Source organism: Molothrus ater, chromosome 8, assembly GCF_012460135.2.
Source record: "Molothrus ater isolate BHLD 08-10-18 breed brown headed cowbird chromosome 8, BPBGC_Mater_1.1, whole genome shotgun sequence".
NCBI lineage: Eukaryota > Metazoa > Chordata > Aves > Passeriformes > Icteridae > Molothrus > Molothrus ater.
In genome coordinates, this window is record NC_050485.2 from 3155960 (window position 1) to 3175658 (window position 19699).

General features: G+C 46.9%; 1 protein-coding gene across 1 annotated transcript in view; it reads left to right on the forward strand.

Annotated features, from left to right (window-relative positions):
• The first annotated feature begins 3670 nt into the window (after positions 1-3670).
• MICU1 (mitochondrial calcium uptake 1) overlaps positions 3671-19699 on the forward strand; it is a 94161-nt gene continuing 78132 nt past the window's right edge. Inside the window, 4 exon segments of the mRNA XM_054515627.1 lie at positions 3671-3695; positions 5350-5428; positions 15933-16065; positions 16067-16095. Coding sequence (XP_054371602.1) covers positions 15934-16065; positions 16067-16095 — 161 coding nt within the window. The 5' untranslated portion in view covers positions 3671-3695; positions 5350-5428; position 15933.

The window sequence follows — 19699 nt, forward strand, 5'->3', positions numbered from 1 at the left end:
TTTGTCCCTGAGAAATGCTCCACCTCAATCCTCATTTCTGGCTGGATTTTTCCTGCAGGCATGAGCTTTCCCTTCTTTCTCTTTGTTGGCTGGGAAAAGAGGTGGAAGCCTCGACTGTGTCCTTCTGGAAGGATTTACCCACTGTCTTTCCAACTTCCCACATTTAGCATTTCAATGATTATTTGCATTTTCTTGGAAAACCAAGGAGAAAAATTGCAGCAGCAGCTCATTGTTCAGACCTGACAGAGTCTTTGCTTGATCCCTGTTTGCTGTGCTTCCCTCTCCTGGCATGTTGAAAACCGATGGCAAAAGGAAAAATGCTTCAGAACAAGGATTTTGAGTAGCAAAGCCCTCAGTGATGACTCCACAGTGGAAGATGTTCCCACACACATCTCAGCAAAGGAGTCACCTCATGGACCACAGCCAGGGCTTCCTTCTCTGCAACATCCCAGCCTCTCCCTGGGATAGCTCCCAGCATCCCAGTGGGATTCAAATCCTAAAAATGGCCAAACTGTGCTCAATGCAGCCTGGATGAGCTGGAAAAGAAAGATTAGAAAGGCAGGAAAGGGGCAGGAAGGAAGGGCCAGGATGGGGAAGGTCCCTTGGGGGCAGAGCCACCTCTTCTCCCCATGAATTACCCACCCCAAATCTTCTTTTTGCCTGGGGGAGCACAGACACGTTTGGGATGAGCCTGTGCTATCCTCCTTGTGGGGTTTCCTGCAGGGATCAGTGCCAGCAGCTCTGAGGGGGGACAGGGATGGGCACAGCAAGCACACCCTGCCCCAGCTCTCTCCTATCCCCTACTCCTCCAGCCATTCACACTCTGTATTTAGATATTTATTTATCATCAAAGAGGAGCTGGGAATGACCGAAAGTAAAAATTTTTGGCAGAGTTTACAAATTTCCCGGGAATGTTTGACAGAGGTGAGGGAAGATGGGCTTTGAGCAAAGGCTGAGGGCAGCAGAAAAGCCAAAACTTCATTAGCAAACCCGTGCTGAGTGTGTGGGCACTCATTACGAAGCACAAAAATGGGAATTAAATGTGAGCCCTGAGATCAATACCCCAGGCACTTAAGTGAGCCAGCAGGGAATGGCTCCCCAAGGCTCAGGGAGAGAGAGGGGTGAGGATTCTGGCACCAAAATGAAAACCTGTCATTTCATGTCAAATAGCTCCTGCTAGAAGCATCTTCCACTCTTGGAAAACCTAAATAAACTAATGTATTTAACAAGGCTTTCTCCTGGTGCTCATAATTACACCTGGCTGAATATTGGAAAGCTGCTCCTGAGAAGAATGGCTGGAGAAAAGCACACCAGAGTTTGCAGTTAATATTATTGCAGTGGGAAAGTGGAAAACTTAAGCTTCAAACCCTCATCAACCCTCCTGACACTGCTGAGAGAGGCATGGATTGTTCCCTCCTGCAAATAAAACACTGATGGAAGAGAAAGTGAGTGTGGGATAAGCCATAGCAAAGCCATCACTTTGGAAAACCTGCCCATGCCCCAGAGTTCTTGGATTAAATAAAACAGCTAGGAAGAAAAAAAGCTAAATGATCTTTTCATCCATACATTCATCAATTTATCTGTGTTATTTAAATTTTGGATTAGCCAATTTTGCCCCTACAGATGTCCAGGGCTGTGATACAGCAGAATCAGGCACCTGGAGATTGATGCAAAATCCTGCAGGTGCATTAGGCATGGGTGGAGCAGGAAATTCAGGAGGATCCCAGGTCCAAGTGCCTTTTATCTCCTTTTATTTAGAAGAAACATTGTTGCTTCCAGGTTAGTGCAGATAAAACAGCACAGCCCTGAGATGGGGGGCAGAGTCTACTTGCCAATAAAGGAATGGTGTTGGCCACTTTCTGTAAGCTGAGCACTGCCCAGCTTCTCATGGAGCAACAGGACAGGAGGGGAAAATTCCCCTGGGCTGGGCAGGATGGAGATCCCAGTGTCTCATCCCAACTCAGACCTGAGCTACCCAAACATGTCAGTGTTTGCTGGCTGCTTCTCCCACCCCTTTTTGGGATCTGGACCTCAGCCACACAGAGACCCCTCTAAGCCTCTGGGATCCCCTTAAGCCTGGCCAAAAGGTTTATCCTAAAAAATCCCCACAGTATTTCTGCTGTGGGAGGGCAGTGTCAGGATTCAGCAGCCTCCTGGATTCCTCAAGAGCAACCACTGTCTATTTATGCCTCTGGAAAATGTGTTTTTTAATGGGGGGTACATTAAAGCCTGAGGAAAGCTCGCCTAAGAGGCATCTGGAAGCAACTAAAATTAAAATAGCTAAAATTAGCCTGCTCAGCAGTGAGTCCTCCCTCTGCTCTAGATGCCGAGGTGCACATGACCCAGCCGTGCCTTTCTCACTTTCCCTTCCTGCTGCCATCCCGTTCCTGGGCCACTGGGCACGGCCACAGCTGCTGCCACACCTACCCATGGCCCTGGAGAAGGGAGGAATTCCTCCCTCTGAGGGTGGCACAGGTGCCCAGAGCAGCTGGGGCTGCCTCTGGATCCCTGGCAGTGCCCAAGGCCAGGCTGGACAGGGCTTGGAGCAGCCTGGGATGGTGGAAGATGTCCCTGTGCACAGCAGAACAAGATGATCTTTAAGATCCCTTCCAACCCCTTATCATTCTATGATTCTATAGATATATAAAAGCCCCTGAGATCCCATATACCCCTCTTTCAGGCCCTATGCACAAGCCCTTCAGCCCTGCTAACCAGGACCTATAGAGACACTCCTTGTACAGTGCATACAAGCCTTTCAGGACCTGTACATAACCCCCTCAAGCCCTACAGACAGGCCATTCAGGACCTAGAAATATGCTCCTTGTACACTGGACACAGGCCTTGAGGGACCTACAGGTATGGGGCCCTGACCTATATACAGACCTTTCAGAGCATATATATGTATATAGATAGATAGATAGATAGATAGATGTAGCCTCTGATACTCTATATACAGACCTTTAAGAATATATATATATATATACAGGCCTCACAGAACCCATATATATATATATATATGTGCACATAAATATATATATGCACATATATAAAATATATATGCACATATATATACTTATATATATGGACCCCTGAGACCCTATATACAGACCATTCAGAGCATATATATCTATATATACACCATAGACAGGCCTCTGAGACTCTATATACAGACCTTTCAGACTATCTATCTACCTATAGATAGGTGGGACCCTCAGACATTATGTATAGACCTCACAGAACCCATATATATACATAGATACATACTTTTATATATATATATAGATATATACATAAATATGTATAAATGTATATACACACACATATATAGATTTTTTTTCTTTTTTAATATATATATATTGAGCCCTGAGACCCTATATACAGGCCTTCAAGTACATCTAAGCCCCTGAGGCCCCATACTCACTCTTCAAGGCCCTATACCCAATCCCCATAGCCCCGTACAGACAGGACCCGTAGGAGCACTCACCACACGCTGTACAAAAGCCTCTCCTGACCTACACAAAGAGCTTTTTGAACCCCTACACCCGCACGGATCCCCCAAAACCCGCCGCGATCCCCCGCGCCCCTCACGGCGCCCAGCAGGCGCCGAGGCCACGCCCACCATAGACAGGTCACGCCCCTTTCCCCGCCCCCGGAAGAGCGCGCGCGGCGGGCGGGGCGGCGGCAGCGGGGTTGAGGTGAGCGGGGTCTTGAGGGGCTGGGGAGGGCACGGCTCAGGGCCGGGGGGTTCACGGTGCCGGGGCTGCGGTGCTCCCGGCCTTGGTAGTGATGGGGGCCCGGGCTGAGTGCATGCCAGAGCCCGGAACTGGGCGGGGAGGGGGGGGTTCCCAAGGCCCGGGGAAGTTCAAGGCCCCGGAATGTGGGGTGTGCTTAGGCCAGAGGGCTGAGGGGAGTCCTGAGGCCTGAGCTGGGTTTCCCGAGTCTCGGGGCTAGGGAGAGTCGGAATATGGGATCTGCTTAGGCCAGAGGTCTGAGGGCAGTCCCGGAGGTTGAGCTGGGGTTCCCGGGGCTAAGGGGAGTCGCAGGCCCCGGGAATAGGAGGGTCCTGCCCCCCGGAGCTGGGGGACCCCGAGGCCCCGGGAATAGGAGGGTCCTGCCCCCCGGAGCTGGGGGACCCCAAGACCCTGGGAATAGGAGGGTCCTGCCCCCCGGAGCTGGGGGACCCCAAGACCCTGGGAATAGGAGGGTCCTGCCCCCCGGAGCTGGGGGACTCCGAGGCCCCGGGAATAGGAGGGTCCTGCCCCCTGGAGCTGGGGGACCCCAAGACCCTGGGAATAGGAGGGTCCTGCCCCCCGGAGCTGGGGGACCCCAAGACCCTGGGAATAGGAGGGTCCTGCCTGCCGGAGCTGGGGGACTCCGAGGCCCCGGGAATAGGAGGGTCCTGCCCCCTGGAGCTGGGGGACTCCAAGGCCCCGGCAGTGAGGGGTGCTGGGTCCCGGGGCTTGGGGCTGAGACAGGGCTGCTGCCCGGCACAATCAGTTTTTCCGGGCCACACGGGGCTCGGGATGCCGCATTCTTGTGGCTGCTCCATCCCGTGTCCCGCAGTGACCCCGTGCCTTCCCCCCGGGAAGTGACCCCGCAGGGCTGGGGCTCCGTGGCGGCACTCGGAGGAAGGAGGGTCCCGCCGGGGTTCGGTACCAGGGGCCCTGCAGGGAGTTCTGGGGAGCTCCCACCGTGCGAGCAGCCAGGCTTGGGTCGGTTTTCTTGCCGGTTGTAGTGAGAGCAGCCAGACTTGGGTTACTTTTCTTGCTGTTGTGGGATCGCCGGCGGCCGCTGCCCGGGCTGTGTGAATTATCACCCTGTGTTAGAGCTCACGTCTAACCACTTTCTCTTGATAGAGGTTCCTTAAAGCTTTAACTGCGCTGAATGGCCCCAGCTGTGTTTGATGTGCAGCTTGTGTGGGAAAACCTTTAGGGTGAATTTGAGTTAATGTACTGCTCGGAGCACAGAAATGCCTGATGTTTATCACAACGTGATTTATGTATCCTGTGCTTGCCTGTAGTTTAATGAGCTGCTTGGGAAAGATGGTAAACCTGGCTGTGTTTAGTGGGGTCTAGAGGGGTGGGCAGGTCAAACCAGGCAGGATTTTTGGAGGTTTCTCTTTTAGAATCCTCACTGCCAGCTGGGGCTTGAATTAAAGGCCTGGCTTATCTTTAATTCCTTTATTCAGCTGTTGACCATTTTCCTCCTCCTGGCTTTTTTTGGCTCAGTCTGAGATGCATTTCCTGAGGTCGATACATGTGAGCACTGCAGGGCATGACTGCCAGGAGGGAAATTGGGTGCAGCCAGCACAAAGTTATGATCTTTATTATGTTTCTTTCTCATTTTTAGAACAGGCCCCAGCTGAGAAATACTTCCCTGTGTTCCCTGTGACCTCTTGACCTGCAAACTGGGAGCAAATACAGTACAGGTGAGGATGGTGTTGCTGAGTGCTGGGCTGTGCAGGTCCCTGCTCTCAGGTGCTTTAACTGATGAATTCATCATTTGGCTGATTAATGTACCTGGTGTAGAATTATTCTTGTCCTGGAGTGTTCTCTTAGGGCTTTTCTCAAAGCTGTAGGAGAATCAGTTGCCTTTTTTTGCAGTGTGCAAAGTTGTGCTGTGACTTTCCTGGTGCAAGTGCTTGGGCACACTGAGCCCTAGAAGAAGTTTGTCTGCCTGGAGCTTTCTGTCAAGCCAACCTCAGCTGTTCCAGCACTTTCATAAAATGTAAAAAAACTCTCAACATCAAAAGAAAAACCTGCAAGTGATCACTAAAAATGTATTTGAACATGGGAAATTATAGAAAAAGCCCAAACAAAAATACGACCAAAGCTAATAAAAGATACTTAAACTATGTGCTTGTCCATCTGGAGCAACAGAGCATTTAATGGCTAGATGGGATATTGGGAAGAAATCCTTCCCTGGCAGGGTGGGCAGGCCCTGGCACAGAGTGCCCAGAGCAGCTGGGGCTGCCCCTGGATCCTTGGCAGTGCCCAAGGCCAGACTGGATGGAGCTTGAGCAGCCTGGCATGGTGGAAGGTGTTTACAGTGAATCTTAAGCTCATGTAACCCCTCTTTATTTATTTGTGGCTTGTTCTCCCAATAACCCATTCCCTGCAGCAAGCTTTGTGGTATTCCCCAATGCTTCCTGAAGCAAGGAAACTGAAATGCCATGCCCTGGAGGAAAAGGAATGATGGGCCTTGATCCCATCAGTACTGTCTGCCTGCTGTGTGTCACTGGTGGCTGTGTCGCTTCTCCCTGCAGGTTCCTGGGTAAGCTCCTGGCAGAGTTTGAGGAGAGATGATCCCATTGTCCTCAGGCAGGCTGCAAGACTTGCTGGTCATTTGATGCAGCATCTCAGAAATGGTTTAATGTTTTGTCTTTTTAAGGTGCTAGTTGAGGGAGCCATCAGCATGTTTAGGTCTGGACTGTGGCAGTAACCATTTTTATTTTCTTGAGCAAAAGAAGTTCTGTAGCAATCATATAGTTGTTATAAAAACACATTGTTTCATGATGTTGCAGTTGCTGCAGTAACACTTCCTGAAGTGACCTGGCATATGGAAATACTTGGTTTGTTCTTCCAAGTTCTCAGTTGTCATATTGGGGCTCAATATTTTAGCTCAGCTCAGTGCAGGGGGGCTGAGGATGATAACAACAATAAAAATAACCTTAATTATATTAATTCCAGGTGCTGTTTTCCTGTTGATTTCGCTGATTTCCTGTTGGGATGTTGAAGGGGTGCCAGAGTGTCTTGGTCTAGATATGATTTCAGATGAGATGATGTTTGGGATAATTTAGCAGGAATCTTTGGGTATTCAATCTCAATATTTGAGATGAATATTGCCTTTCTTTTTTAAACTGAATTGTTCTAAGAAAAGCATGGTGCAAATGGTATGGTTCCCTCTTAAACACAGAATCATGGAGAGGCTATTAACAATCATCCAGTGCCACCCTTGCCATGGCAGGGACACCTCCCACCATCCCAGGTGGCTCCAAGCCCTGTCCAGCCTGGCCTTGGGCACTGCCAGGGATCCAGGGGCAGCCCCAGCTGCTCTGGGCACCCTGTGCCAGGGCCTGCCCACCCTCACAGGGAACAATTCCTTCCCAATATCCCATCTAACCCTGCCCTCTGGCTGTGGGAACCCATTTTCCCTTGTCCTTTTGCTCCATGTCCTTGTCCAAAATCATTTTCCCTCTCCTTTTTTGCTACTGCAAGGCTGAGGATGAATATTTATCTTTATGGTGATGCATTTGACACTTCAAGCAGAAAATACACAGACTCCTAGCAGAAAGTGAGTAGAGCCTGAGGCACTTTGTCTCCCTAAGCACACACCATCCAAAGCCTGTGGCAGCCTCACCTCTTAGTTTTAGATTTAAGATACTTTAAGAGAGGAAAACCAGACTGTTAGATCATGGATTGTTTTACTGTGGCTTCTGCACTTACCTGGAAAGTCCTTGGGTAGTAAATTCTGGGTTCTGTTTGTCTGCTGCCCTGTCTGAGTACAGTGACTTGTTTATCCCCAGAGACACTTGCTATGGACTTTGCTTCTGTAAATTCTGCATTTCACCTCTCTTGAGAGCAGCTTTTCATTGGAGTCCCACCATGTAAGGAGCTCCTTGGCTGGGGGGCAGGATAAGGTTGGAAGAACCAAAGCACTGGTGGTTGTAACTGGGAATTTGTTCTGAGGCTAGCACAAGGTTTGGGCTGGGGATTTTTTCTGGGTCTCCAAGGTCTTTCAAGCTAAAATTCCAAGTTGTTTCTTGTCACCATGATATTTTCTGAAAAATCCCTTTGCCAGGATTTCTTCTCCTGGGAAGCTGAGAGGCCTCAGAAAAGAATGGAAACCATAATTATCTGATTGTTTGGGAATGTGGTCTAGAAATCATTTACCAACAGCTGCACCTTTGATTGGTTCCTTGTGAATTGTTTTTAATTAATGACCAATCACCATCAGCTGTGTCCCACTCTGAGGAGTCAGTCATGAGCTTTCATTATCATTCTTGTTTAGCCTTCTGATGTATCCTTTCTCTTTCTTTAGTATAGTTTAGTATATCATTTCTTTTAACATAATATCATAAAATAATAAATCAACATCCTGAGAACATAAAATCAAATTCTCATCTCTCACCTCATCCTGAAGACCTCACAACACCACAGTTTCTCTTTAGCTCTGTGACATGCAATCTAAGATCCTCATGTAGACAACAAGAAGGAAGGTCATGGTTTGAGACAAGAAGATTTGCAGCTGCCCTGTGCTTGAAACACGAGCCCAGGGAATCTGTGTGGCTGCAGAATGTATGGCCTGTCTGTGCTGCACACACCAGCCCCAGTGTCTGTATGGACCAGCTGTGTTCTGTACCACCACCTGAATCTGTGTTTTCATGTGTTTGCTGCAAACCTCTCACCTCTGGCATTTTAGCTTCAGGAGCTACAAGAGCAGTGGGGTTTTTGTCACAAAATCTCAGTTGTGATACAGACAGGTACCTAAGGTGTGCTGCCTGCCTGCCCACCTTGGATGCAGCCAAGTGTTTGCTGCTGGCTTTTTCCTGCTGAAACTGAGCCCTCAGGCTGTGTTCTAAGAGCACAAGGCACAAGCCTGGCTTATCCATGTTCTCTTCTCTCTGAAGCTCAAGCTAATCCAACAATGTGTTGCTGGAAAAGCAGCTGAGTGATTGAGACCTGCTTTTCCTTTTTGGAGGGAAAGCAATGCTGTACTCTTCTCCTGATTTCCCAAAGGATCTCCATCTGGTAAATGAAACACAGGTGCTGTGAATTTTTTTTTTGTTTTTTCAGTAGGTTTTCAATTTAAAATTTCTTTGTATAGAAAAGAAAGCCACCAAAGCATTACTCTTTGGCCAGAAAGAAACATTTTCTTGAAGATCTGGCTGTAGATGATGTTTCTGTTTAAAAGGCAACTTCAGCCAAGGAGAAATTACCACATTGTGATATTCAGGTTCTTGGGGAGTTCACAAATCTTTTTCCTTCTTGTCACAGAGGAGTTCAGCCTTCACCATATCAAATTCTGAGACAATCCACTGTCTGTCACACTTTCAAAAACCTTTGTCTCTTTCTGGAGCTGGAATTGTATCTGCAGGTAACTCAAACCTGCCAAACTGCCACCTTGTCAGCCTAGGGAGGCTTTTACTTTGTTCTAAATTTTTCTCTTCCAGAATTAATTTTTCATTTTTATCCATTAGGAGTTAACACTGCTTTTCCTAGAGCCCAACGGGTCATAAACATTTCTTAAATGTAACTACTGAGATACTTTTTGTTTCTTGTGAGGTCCATGCAGGTGGATGACTGTTGGATGGAGCTTCAAGGGGAGTCTCTCCATTCTGTGGAAAAGTTAGGAATTCTCAGGAAATCATGCCCTGTGGCCACAGATTGTGCAAGGCAAGTTAAATGAGTCAGGCCATTAAGCAGGTGCATTCCTGCTGGCTGTAACTTTTTGTAGGAAAAGGCAGCCATGTCATGTTTTCTAGGAAAAGGCAGCCATGTAATGTTTTCTACCCTTCTGCCAAAAGTTCTTTGATGATCCTTTGCTCCTCAAGCCAGTGTGGAAATACCTGTGCTCTGGTGCACCTGCTGCAGGGGCTGCTTTGCAAAGGCAGCCTGATTATTTGAGAATAGCACTGGAAAAAGAAAATTTCACACTTCTGAGTAGGGTAGAAGTAGCTCATGAAGCAGGATTGTTATCCTCAGTAAGGGGTGAGAAGATTTTTGGTTGGTTTTTATTTTTACAGCTCTTCCAAATTCCCTCTGACATCTCTGGAGGTGTTTTTAGGGAACTTTTCATGGCTGGGGTTTACTGTTATGTTTTCTAGGTAGAAAAGCTCAAGGAATGTGCTGCATTTTGAGTGGAGGAAGGGAAGGGAAGCTTGAAGCAGGAAAAAGCAGCATTTGGCATTTGTTTCTGTGCAAGTTTCTAGCTGCCTCCTAGAAGCCTGCAGTGCATTGCTGGAGTCTGACAGTCTGAAGTAGCAAGGAAATGGTGTAGCCTTGCTGGAGGTGCTATTTTCAGTGCTGCTGCAACAGATGGGCCCAGGTGCCTCTGTTTGGATACACTCATTATTCATTTGTGTCTCCAGAGCTGTGCTTCCATCCACTCTCAGATCCTCTGGCCACTCAGCTCACAGGTGAAATTTGGGGTTGCTGTTGAGTTTGCAGAGTTTCTTCTGCCAGTTTAGTGGCACCAAAGTCTTTTCCCCAGATGTAAACATTCCTGTCTCCCTTTCAAGGGAAGCCCAAGCCAGCTACTGTCCCACATCCTTATAAGTAATCCAGCTGCAATTTCTAAAAATGCTTTATTAAAGCTAAATCTAAAAGCTTATGTGTTTGCAGTGCATCATCTTCTCTCCTTAGCCCTGAAAAATCAGTACAATTTGGCAGAATAAAGCAGCTCATGAGGGGAGGATGTCACTGATCATCCCTGAGCCATGGCTGGGTGTAGGTACAGAGCTGTGGACTTGGGGATTGGTCATTTCCAGGGCTGAGGATTTTAGGAAGAGGTGAAACTTTCCTGCAGTGACAGTTAAAAAGAAATGGCTGGGCTGTGGCTGAGGTTTCTGTATTGATTGATACTTGGTAGACTCTACATCAATTTGGATCGTGCTCTGAAACAAATGTGGTTCCTCTCCAGCAAAATTAATGTGATCAAATATTGCCCCAATCTCCTACCTGAGGACAAATTACTTTTGCTGCTAGATTTCATTTTCCTAAAACTGATTTATGTGTCTTGGTAGGCTAATAACTTCAGTAAGGTGTGAAATCCTTTCTCTCAAAATTGTGCTCGGTAAGCTGAAAATTTGGAGGGGAAAAGAGCAGGAGCTGTTGGGTCTGTCTTAGAAATGGGGGAAGGAGGGGATCCAGGTGTTTCATTAGCTGGAATGCACCTCCTGGCACCCCTTCAGGAGTTACTCTTACACAAATTTCATGGAATAACAGAATGGTTCCCATTGGAAAGGACCTTAAAGCCCATCCAGTGCCATCCCTGCCATGGGCAGGGGCACCTTCCCCTGTCCCAGGCTGCTCCCAGCCCCATCCAGCCTGGCCTTGGGCACTGCCAGGGATCCAGGGGCAGCCCCAGCTGCTCTGGGAAGGAAAAGTCATAACTGATTTTGGTGGAGGCAGGTTGAAGCTGTGAGGTTTTCTTTCCTGCTGCTTTATGAATCTCAGTGTTAATGGTGAAACTTCTCTCTTGATTGCTTCGCCCTTTCCCTTGCCTGTTGACTTTTCCTTTCCATTTGATTTGTTGTGCATTTTCCCCCATTTTAATTTTTCCAGTCCTCTCAAGAAGATGGAGACAGGAGAGCTGGGAGCTGTTACCCTCACTCTGCTGCTGTTGCCTCTGGCTTCAGTGAGCAGGGCTGAGGGATAGTTGACAGTCAGAGGCTGAGATGAGAACAGGTGAGGAATTTTCCTAGAGCATCTGGTGGGTCAGGATGTCTTGATGTGCTCTGGCAACGTCAAACTTGGCTTTTTAACAAACACACAGCTCCAGAAAGCTCTTTGAGTTCTTAGTGCCTCCATCCCAGCCAGTCTCTGCAGGAGTTTTTACTCCTAAATAGTGCCTCCTAAATACAATTTTTTTTTTCAGAAGATCTCCCTGCATAGCATTATATTTAAATTTACAATTGACATTCTGCACTAATTCATGGGCTTACCACGTCCTAGTAAAATTGTTCAAATAAGTGCCTGTGACCCCTTCTCTAATGAAAAATTAAACACCCACTGGCTTATTGAATTACTGTTCTCCCTCTCACATGCTTTGTGAGGCCAGCTTTGACATCACAATCCTGCTTCAAGTGTTTTATCTGCTCTGGATCCCCAAAAGATCTACAGAAAGTTCAGTGCTGGGGGGTACCCAAGTGTGGGAAGTCCCTTTTCCCCAGGCTGAGCTGCTTAGTGCTTTCAGTCTTGGAATCATCAGCTAATTAGGGAGCTGGAAAAACATGAGCAAGTCTTTTTGTTCTCTCCTTTTGGTATTTGAAAAAGGGTGCAAGAGTTGGCATCTTCCAATTCTTATCTGCATTATCTGGAAAAATCTAGGGCTTGGAAAGGCCAGGGGTGGACAGCTTGCCTCAATCTCCTTGGAGAGCAGATTGGCAGCCAGAGGGTCATTGTTTGGGGAAACCAAATACCCACATCTAGCCAGAACTGATGTAACTGTTGAAATAATGTTGCATTTCTTCTTTTCACCTGACCTGGATGGTCTCAGTTTGAATGAACCCTGGTTTGGGTTGGATGTGGTGTTTTCCCAATGGGGTTGAGTCTCTCTGTTGACTCTTCTGCTTAAACAAAACCACCTATGAATTGTGGCATAAATAAAAGTAGATGGGTCATTCTGTTCTGGAAAAAAAACCCCAACTGTTTCATTTGCCCAAGGGTATTGATTCAACCTCTGAAAGTAACTACAGAGCTGTTCTGAGCAAGAATTTAAGGTAAGCTTGGCTTATCTCTTGGAAACATAAATACAGTTTACAGATTTCCTTGTAGCTGTAGTGCTAGAGCATCATGATAACTCCAAAATAATGAAAATAAGCAAACATAAAATGTGTTTGTTGGGTTTTTTTTCCTTTCCCGCTGGGCTGCTTTGTTGTATCCTATAAAAAATAATCTTTTATTATAGTAAATCATTCAGGAATTGGGATTGTTTCTTATTGTAAGCTGTAATCACATCAGTTGATGGGAGTTTTATGCTTGATCTCAGTTTTATTCCTTGCCATACTGCAAGCTGTGGTGTTGAATTTTTTGCTGCTGCACAGGACAAGATGCTTATTTTTAATCTTTCAAAAAGTGAGCATCAGCTTTCTCAAGTGATGTTGACTTCAGTGCCTGGAGTTTTTAACCAAATATACCAAATATCATGGCACTTCTGATTTAAAAAAAGAAAATTGTGAGAGATTGTAGAAATTGCAGATGGAAAATTCCACTTCCAGAGGCATTTTTTAATTGCTCTGAGATAAGGGTGCTCTTTATTTTGGGGTGATTGTGAGAATTGGCTGCTTTTTGCTCTCTCAGGCAGTTGCTACCAAGTGAACACTCTGGGTAAACATCCCAGCAGAATCAAGGATGGAGCTTGCTTGGACTAGGCAGATAATTTAGTATTTCTTAAGGCTCAGGCAGAGTAAACATTTATGCAATACTAAAGCCAACAATCAGAAGTGTTGTAAAAAATCTCTTCAAGCTCCCAAGTAAACGCTGTGGGGCTTAATTTTCATTTTGGTTGATTAAATGATACTGGCAATATTTCCCTTCCCCAGTACATGTTAGGAATATAAAGCTGCAATTAGGATGGGGAACCCTAGAAAGGGCAGGGATAGCTCCTTGAGGAAAGGAGCACATGCAGATTTTCCTCTGCATATGGAACAGAAATTCATCCCTGGAGACCAAATGGGAACATCAGCTTTGTGTAGAGTGGAAATAATTTTAAATTTGAAATCAGAGTTGTTTTTCATAAGCATCTCATTGTTGTTCAGAGCTGGAGAGGATTGGAGGATCAGTGCTGTTAGCTGCCTGCATTCTATTAACATTTGAATTTTAAACCTGTTTATTTGAAAAGGAATAAGCAAAGCCTTGATGCCAATTTTAATAGGAGCACAGATGAATATCAGATGGATGCTGTTTGGATGGATTCACTGTGAGCACTGAAATTTGTGGTGTTTGCCCATAAACCAGGGTGGGGATGGACGGGCAGCCTGTGGCTTTGCCATCTCTTGTGCTCCATCCCACCTCCCTTGTCTCAAGACAAAAGTTTTAATCTCCTAGGAAAACAAAACAAAACAAAACAACACTGTTAAAAGATTTATTAATGAGTTTTCATTGCTTTCTTTACTGTGCCATGAAGTCTTCAGGGCCTTTTCCACCACCTCTTGCCTTAAAGATACTGAGCTCCAGCCCTCAGAATTATCTGCTGAATATTTGATGGGTCTTCACTGCCTCTTCCTCTGTTCCCATCCCAAATTCTGCATCCCTCCACTGTGGAAGCCTGACCTGCAGCAAGTGGCACTGATCTGTCCTGCTCTGCAGGGGGAATGGCCTCACACACCACACACCTGAGAGCTGTTTGCACACACAGCTCCCAGCATCCTCAGTTTTGGAAGGGAATGGTTTAGCAGAATGCTGTGGTGGCATCCTGGGTTGCTGAAGCAAATAGAAAACACCACTTGTGGCTTTATTTTTGTATTCTGTGGTTATTCACTGCCTGGGAATATGTGAGTAGAATGGCAAGAATGGGCAATAAAAGGAAATATTAGGCTGCTGCTCCTCTGCTCTGTGTTTTTTTGGGAATTCCTTTACTATTCTGTTCCCAATTTTAAGGCTGACCTTCTGAATGAAAAAATTGCATTTGCCTCAGAAATGAAGCCTTTATTACACAAGAACATGCAGCAAATTTTCTTTTCAAAGGCAGCATTTACCCTGTGCCTTCAATCCTGTGAGCCACCAAAATTGCTTTGCCTCCTGCAGCTGGTGTGTGATGAGGTGGTGTTTCTGTGGTTCCTTTTTCTCTGTTGTAATTATGTTTAGATTTGTAGCTCTGCTTTCCCATTTGTCTCTGTTCTGTTGGAGATGTAATGGGATATGGATTGTATTTTATGAGTTTTGACACTTTGAAACTGGCCCTGTATTTACAGTTGCATATAAATGTTTTGCTCCAGGCTAGCTAAAAAAAAGGGATTTAAGAACAGTAGGATTTTCTTAGGAAAATTTAAATGCCTGGGTTGGTTTTGTTTGATAGGTTTGCTTGTTATTTGACTAAATTTGCCTTTTAAAATCCAGCTGTGACTCTGCTTCTGGCAAATGTCTCTTACCTGCTGTGGTTGCTTATCAGGTCTGCTGCCATCTCCCATGCCTTGGAAATTGAGAGATGGGATGGGCTGAAAATATTTCATGGAATTATGGAATGGTTGAGGTTGGTAGGGACCTTTAAGATCATCCAGTTCCAACCCTTTGCAGGGCAGGGACACTTTCACTAAACCAGGCTGCTCCAAGACTCATCCAGCCTGGCCTTGAACGTTTGCAGGGATGTGGAGTTCACAGCGTGAAAAACACCAATCACTTGGCTTTAAAATTTTAAAAGTTTCATGATCATGAAATGGTTATAAAAATAGTAATATAATTGGAGTAATAATAATTTGGACAATATGGATTAGGACAATATGAGACAATAGAAACAAAGAGTTATGGACAGTCCAGGTACCTATTTCTGGGCAGCACAAGCCTGAAAAAGGCCCCACGTTAACAGAGGATTAACCCTTAAAAGCAACAGCCTGTTGCATATTCATACACCTCATCCATGATGCATAAATTCCATTCAAACCCAGGATTCTGGCTGGGCAGTGTCAGCTTCTTCCTCTGAATCCTGACTGAGTCTTCAGGGCTGAGTGAGGCTGGAAGAACTCGATAATGGAGCAATAAATTCTCTTTCTCTGAGAGATTCAGGTGTCCTGTGGCTGCTACCTCAGTGCAAGTCCTTTCTTTAAAAAAGTGTCTTACATAGCATAGTTTCTATTTTAACATTATGTTATAACCTAAAACTATATTTAACACACTACTTAAGAAAATTAATACAACATAAATTTCTAACATAACACATATAATATTCATTTGAATATTTGTGAAAAGCCAATCATAAAATATGCATTTTTCACACACAGCCTCTGTGGGAAGGTGAGATTCCCTCTTGATGAGGGTTTTGGGGAAAGGCTGAGGAATTGGAATAACTGATAAGCAGCTGGATGTGACAGCCAGGTGTGTGCCAATAGCTAACACTCACAAGTATTTCATCTATTTATTAGGCAGATTATGTGCCTCTTTCAGGACAGCTAACAAACACCCGTGAGCGAGTTACTCTGTGAAAGTTTCCCTGCTCTAGGACAGGCAGCACTCGCACGCTCTGTTGTTTGCTAAAGCAGCGCTCTCGTTCCGCAGGATGTTCCGGCTGCGCTTCCTGCCCGCGGCCGCGGGGCTGGCGGCGGTGGCGCGGCGCTCCCATGGCACAGCCCCGCGCCCCGGCACCCGGCCTAGGCTCCTGCTGGCAGCTTTCCTCGGGACCTCTGCGGCCACAGGCGGGTGCCAGATTCCTCTGGCAGAGGTAATACGTGCATTGCTAATTTCTTTCCTGCCCCTGGTAAGTACCTGTGGTGCTCCTGCTGCTGCTGCACGGAAGGAAGGTTGGTGAGGGGCTGGGAGCACAAACCCCGTGAGGAAGCACTGAGGGAGCTGGGGGTGCTCAGCCTGGAGAAAAGGAGACTCAGGGCTGCCCTCATCACTCTCTACAGCTCCTGAAAGGTGCCTGTGCTCAGCTGGGGCTGGGCTCTTTCTCCAGGCAGCACTGACACAACCAGAGGACACAGCCTTAAACTGCACCAAGGGAAATATAGGTTGGATATTAGGGAAAAGTTTTTTACATAAAGGCTGATAAAGTGCTGGAGTTGTCTGCCCAGGGAAGTGGTGGAGTCACCATCCTGGATGTGTTTAAAAACAGCCTGGATGTAGCACTGGGTGCCAGGGTTTAGTTGAGGTGTTAGGGCTGGGTTGGACTCGATGATCTTGAGCCCAGTGATTCTGGGAATGGCTGGGGGTGATTCCCTGGGTGATTCTGTGCAGGGCTGGGGGTGATTCCCTGGGTGATTCTGTGCATGGCTGGGGGTGATTCCCTGGTGATTCTGTGCATGGCTGGGGGTGATTCCCTGGGTGATTCTGTGCATGGCTAGGGGTGATTCCCTGGGTGATTCTGGGAATGGCTGGGGGTGGTTCCCTGGTGATTCTGGGAATGGCTGGGGGTGATTCCCTGGTGATTCTGGGAATGGTTGGGGGTGATTCCCTGGTGATTCTGTGCAGGGCTGGGGGTGATTCCCTGGGTGATTCTGTGCAGGGCTGGGGGTGATTCCCTGGGTGATTCTGTGCAGGGCTGGGGGTGATTCCCTGGGTGATTCTGTGCAGGGCTGGGGGTGATTCCCTGGGTGATTCTGGGAATGGCTGGGGGTGGTTCCCTGGGTGATTCTGGGCAGGGCTGGGGGTGGTTCCCTGGGTGATTCTGTGCATGGCTGGGGGTGATTCCCTGGGTGATTCTGTGCATGGCTGGGGGTGATTCCCTGGTGATTCTGGGAATGGCTGGGGGTGATTCCCTGGGTGATTCTGTGCATGGCTGGGGGTGATTCCCTGGGTGATTCTGTGCAGGGCTGGGGGTGATTCCCTGGGTGATTCTGTGCATGGCTGGGGGTGATTCCCTGGGTGATTCTGGGAATGGCTGGGGGTGATTCCCTGGGTGATTCTGTGCAGGGCTGGGGGTGATTCCCTGGGTGATTCTGGGCAGGGCTGGGGGTGGTTCCCTGGGTGATTCTGTGCAGGGCTGGGGGTGATTCCCTGGGTGATTCTGTGCAGGGCTGGGGGTGATTCCCTGAGGAGCTGCTTTGCTGCTGGCAGTGCTCAGGGATGCAGCAGAGCTCGGGGTGAGGCGTGGTCTCACATGGGCTCTTTGATGTGGTTTCCTGCCTCATTTCCTCCCTGCCTGGTGGTTTGTGGTGGTGTGAAGAGAGAAACCTTTACTTTCACAACTTCTGTTTGAAACAGCACATCTAGGTAGGGTTTGCTCCTCTCCTTTTTTGTGTGTTCTGCTGGCTGCTTGATGTATAAAATGCAGCAGAGGAGCAGAAGGGGACAGTCTGTCTGGGTGGGGAGGTAGCAGCACACAGGATTTATGTGCATTTTCAGGGTCAGAGCTTTAGGACACCTCATGGGTTCTGAGGCTCAAAGCTCTCTCCTGTACCTGAGGTGAAAGGGGATGTTTGGGCTTTCCTGAGGTGACTCTCACTGAACCCCGGGGCTGTGCCCTGTCTGAAGTAAAACAGGGACTCCCTTCTCTTCCCTCAGCGTGGCACCAGCAGTGTCACTCAGGCACATGACTGCAACTGGAGTCTAAAACTAAAGTATTTGCTGAAAGCCTGTGTTCTTTTCATTCTATTCCTCGAGTGATTTGTCGCTGGTTTCCTGCTCACCTGTGGCTAGAAGGCTTTAGTTTTAATGCAGTGGGAGAAAGGGGATGGGAATTGTTCTGGCTGTTCCTTAGAGCTGTCAAAGCTGGCTCTGTGCTAAGAGGAGCTGCTCAGTGGAGGAAGAACACTGTGATCCAGCACAGTGTCATTTTGTGCTGCATTTTGGTAATGATCTGCACTGATGCAGTCAGTGCCTCTGAGGGAATGGCCAGGATAACTCCCCTTTTCCAGCAGGGAGGAGAGTGGGGTTTTTCCACTTCAAACCTTATCCTCAACACGATCAGAAAGTCAGTAGGACATCATGTCTATGTAAAGCTGTGCCAGAGACATGGAGTTAATGTCTCCCTTCTGTAGCAGGTTCCTCTGCTTTTCAAGCCAGCTACATTTTCAGTGCTGGGGTTGCTTTTATCAGGAGGATGGTGCTTGTGCTGTGTGCAGTGCTGGGCCAGGGAGGGATTTTTGGCTCCTGGAGTACTTTGCTGTTCCTTGAGGCCCTTGGGCACCTTCCTCAGCTGAGAGCACTGTTAGAAATCAGCCAGTGAGACACAGCTCTCATCAATCTGGAGAGGCTGACTTGCTGTTATTACTTGTTTTGCCTTTCCTCGCTCTGTCTCCTTCATCTTTTATACATTTATAAAGCACTAAATAGAATTGTACAGACTTTCAAGTGTTCCTTTCCTATCTGAGCCATGAAATAAATCCTCAACGTCAGCAACTGTAAAATAAAAGTGCACCCAAGCTTACAATATTAATTTAATTACTTGGCACAAAGCTGCTGAATTAAACAAGGAACAAATCTGATATGTTTGATGTAGGAAAATTTTTCACACTGATGTTTTAAATGGACTTTCAAGTGGGCATTTTAGCCTTGTTTAAAGAAATGAGGGATGAAGTGTAAATTTCCTTTATCCTTCTGAAAATGGATATTAGGTGATCAGTAGAGTTTAAGTATGAGAATAGGTGAATACAGAATGTTTGTAATGACATCCTCAGTTACTCAGGTGTGTCCTCAGTTAGTACAGGAAGTAGCAGTAAGTATAATTAATTAGTACTAAGAGATAAATATGTAAATATTTCTTTACAGTTAAGGCATTAAAGATGTACCAGGCCAGATCAAGAAGCAGTAGGAAATTTTAAGTTTCTTGGGCTAGGTAAGTAGAAGATGGTGATGGTGATGTGAAGAAAGACAGGAATTCTCAGGTGCAGTCTGAGCCCAGTGTAGTTCAGGTGGATTCTGCAGGGTGTGCTCTGAGCAGCAGCAGAAGCCAGTGCTGGGGTAAGGAAGTTCACACAAAGGTAGAGAAGAAATCAAGGAGTGAAAAGATACGTATGGAAAAATCCTCTGGTTGTATGATGCAAGGTAGATTTAATTGTGTCTCCCTGAGGTGGGTTGGTGGGATCTTTGTTCCACTGCAGGTAAGTGTTGGTCTTGTTGCCTTCCCTGCCCTCTGGGAAGTCCTGCTGCCCGCTTTGGGGGACTGAATCTCCTCTAAATTATTTCACAACAGGAGTAGCTCATGCTGCTCAGTTTTCCTGTGGCAGGGAATACTTGAGCGGTGCAAATAGCTGAGCTTAGAAGACTAATGAAGTTTACCCTTTCTCAGCAATAACTTAAACTCTGAGGATTTCCAGCTGGCAAGAGAAGCAATTAAGTATCTGGGCATTGGCATAATGAACTGAATTAATTGAAATTAATCTTGG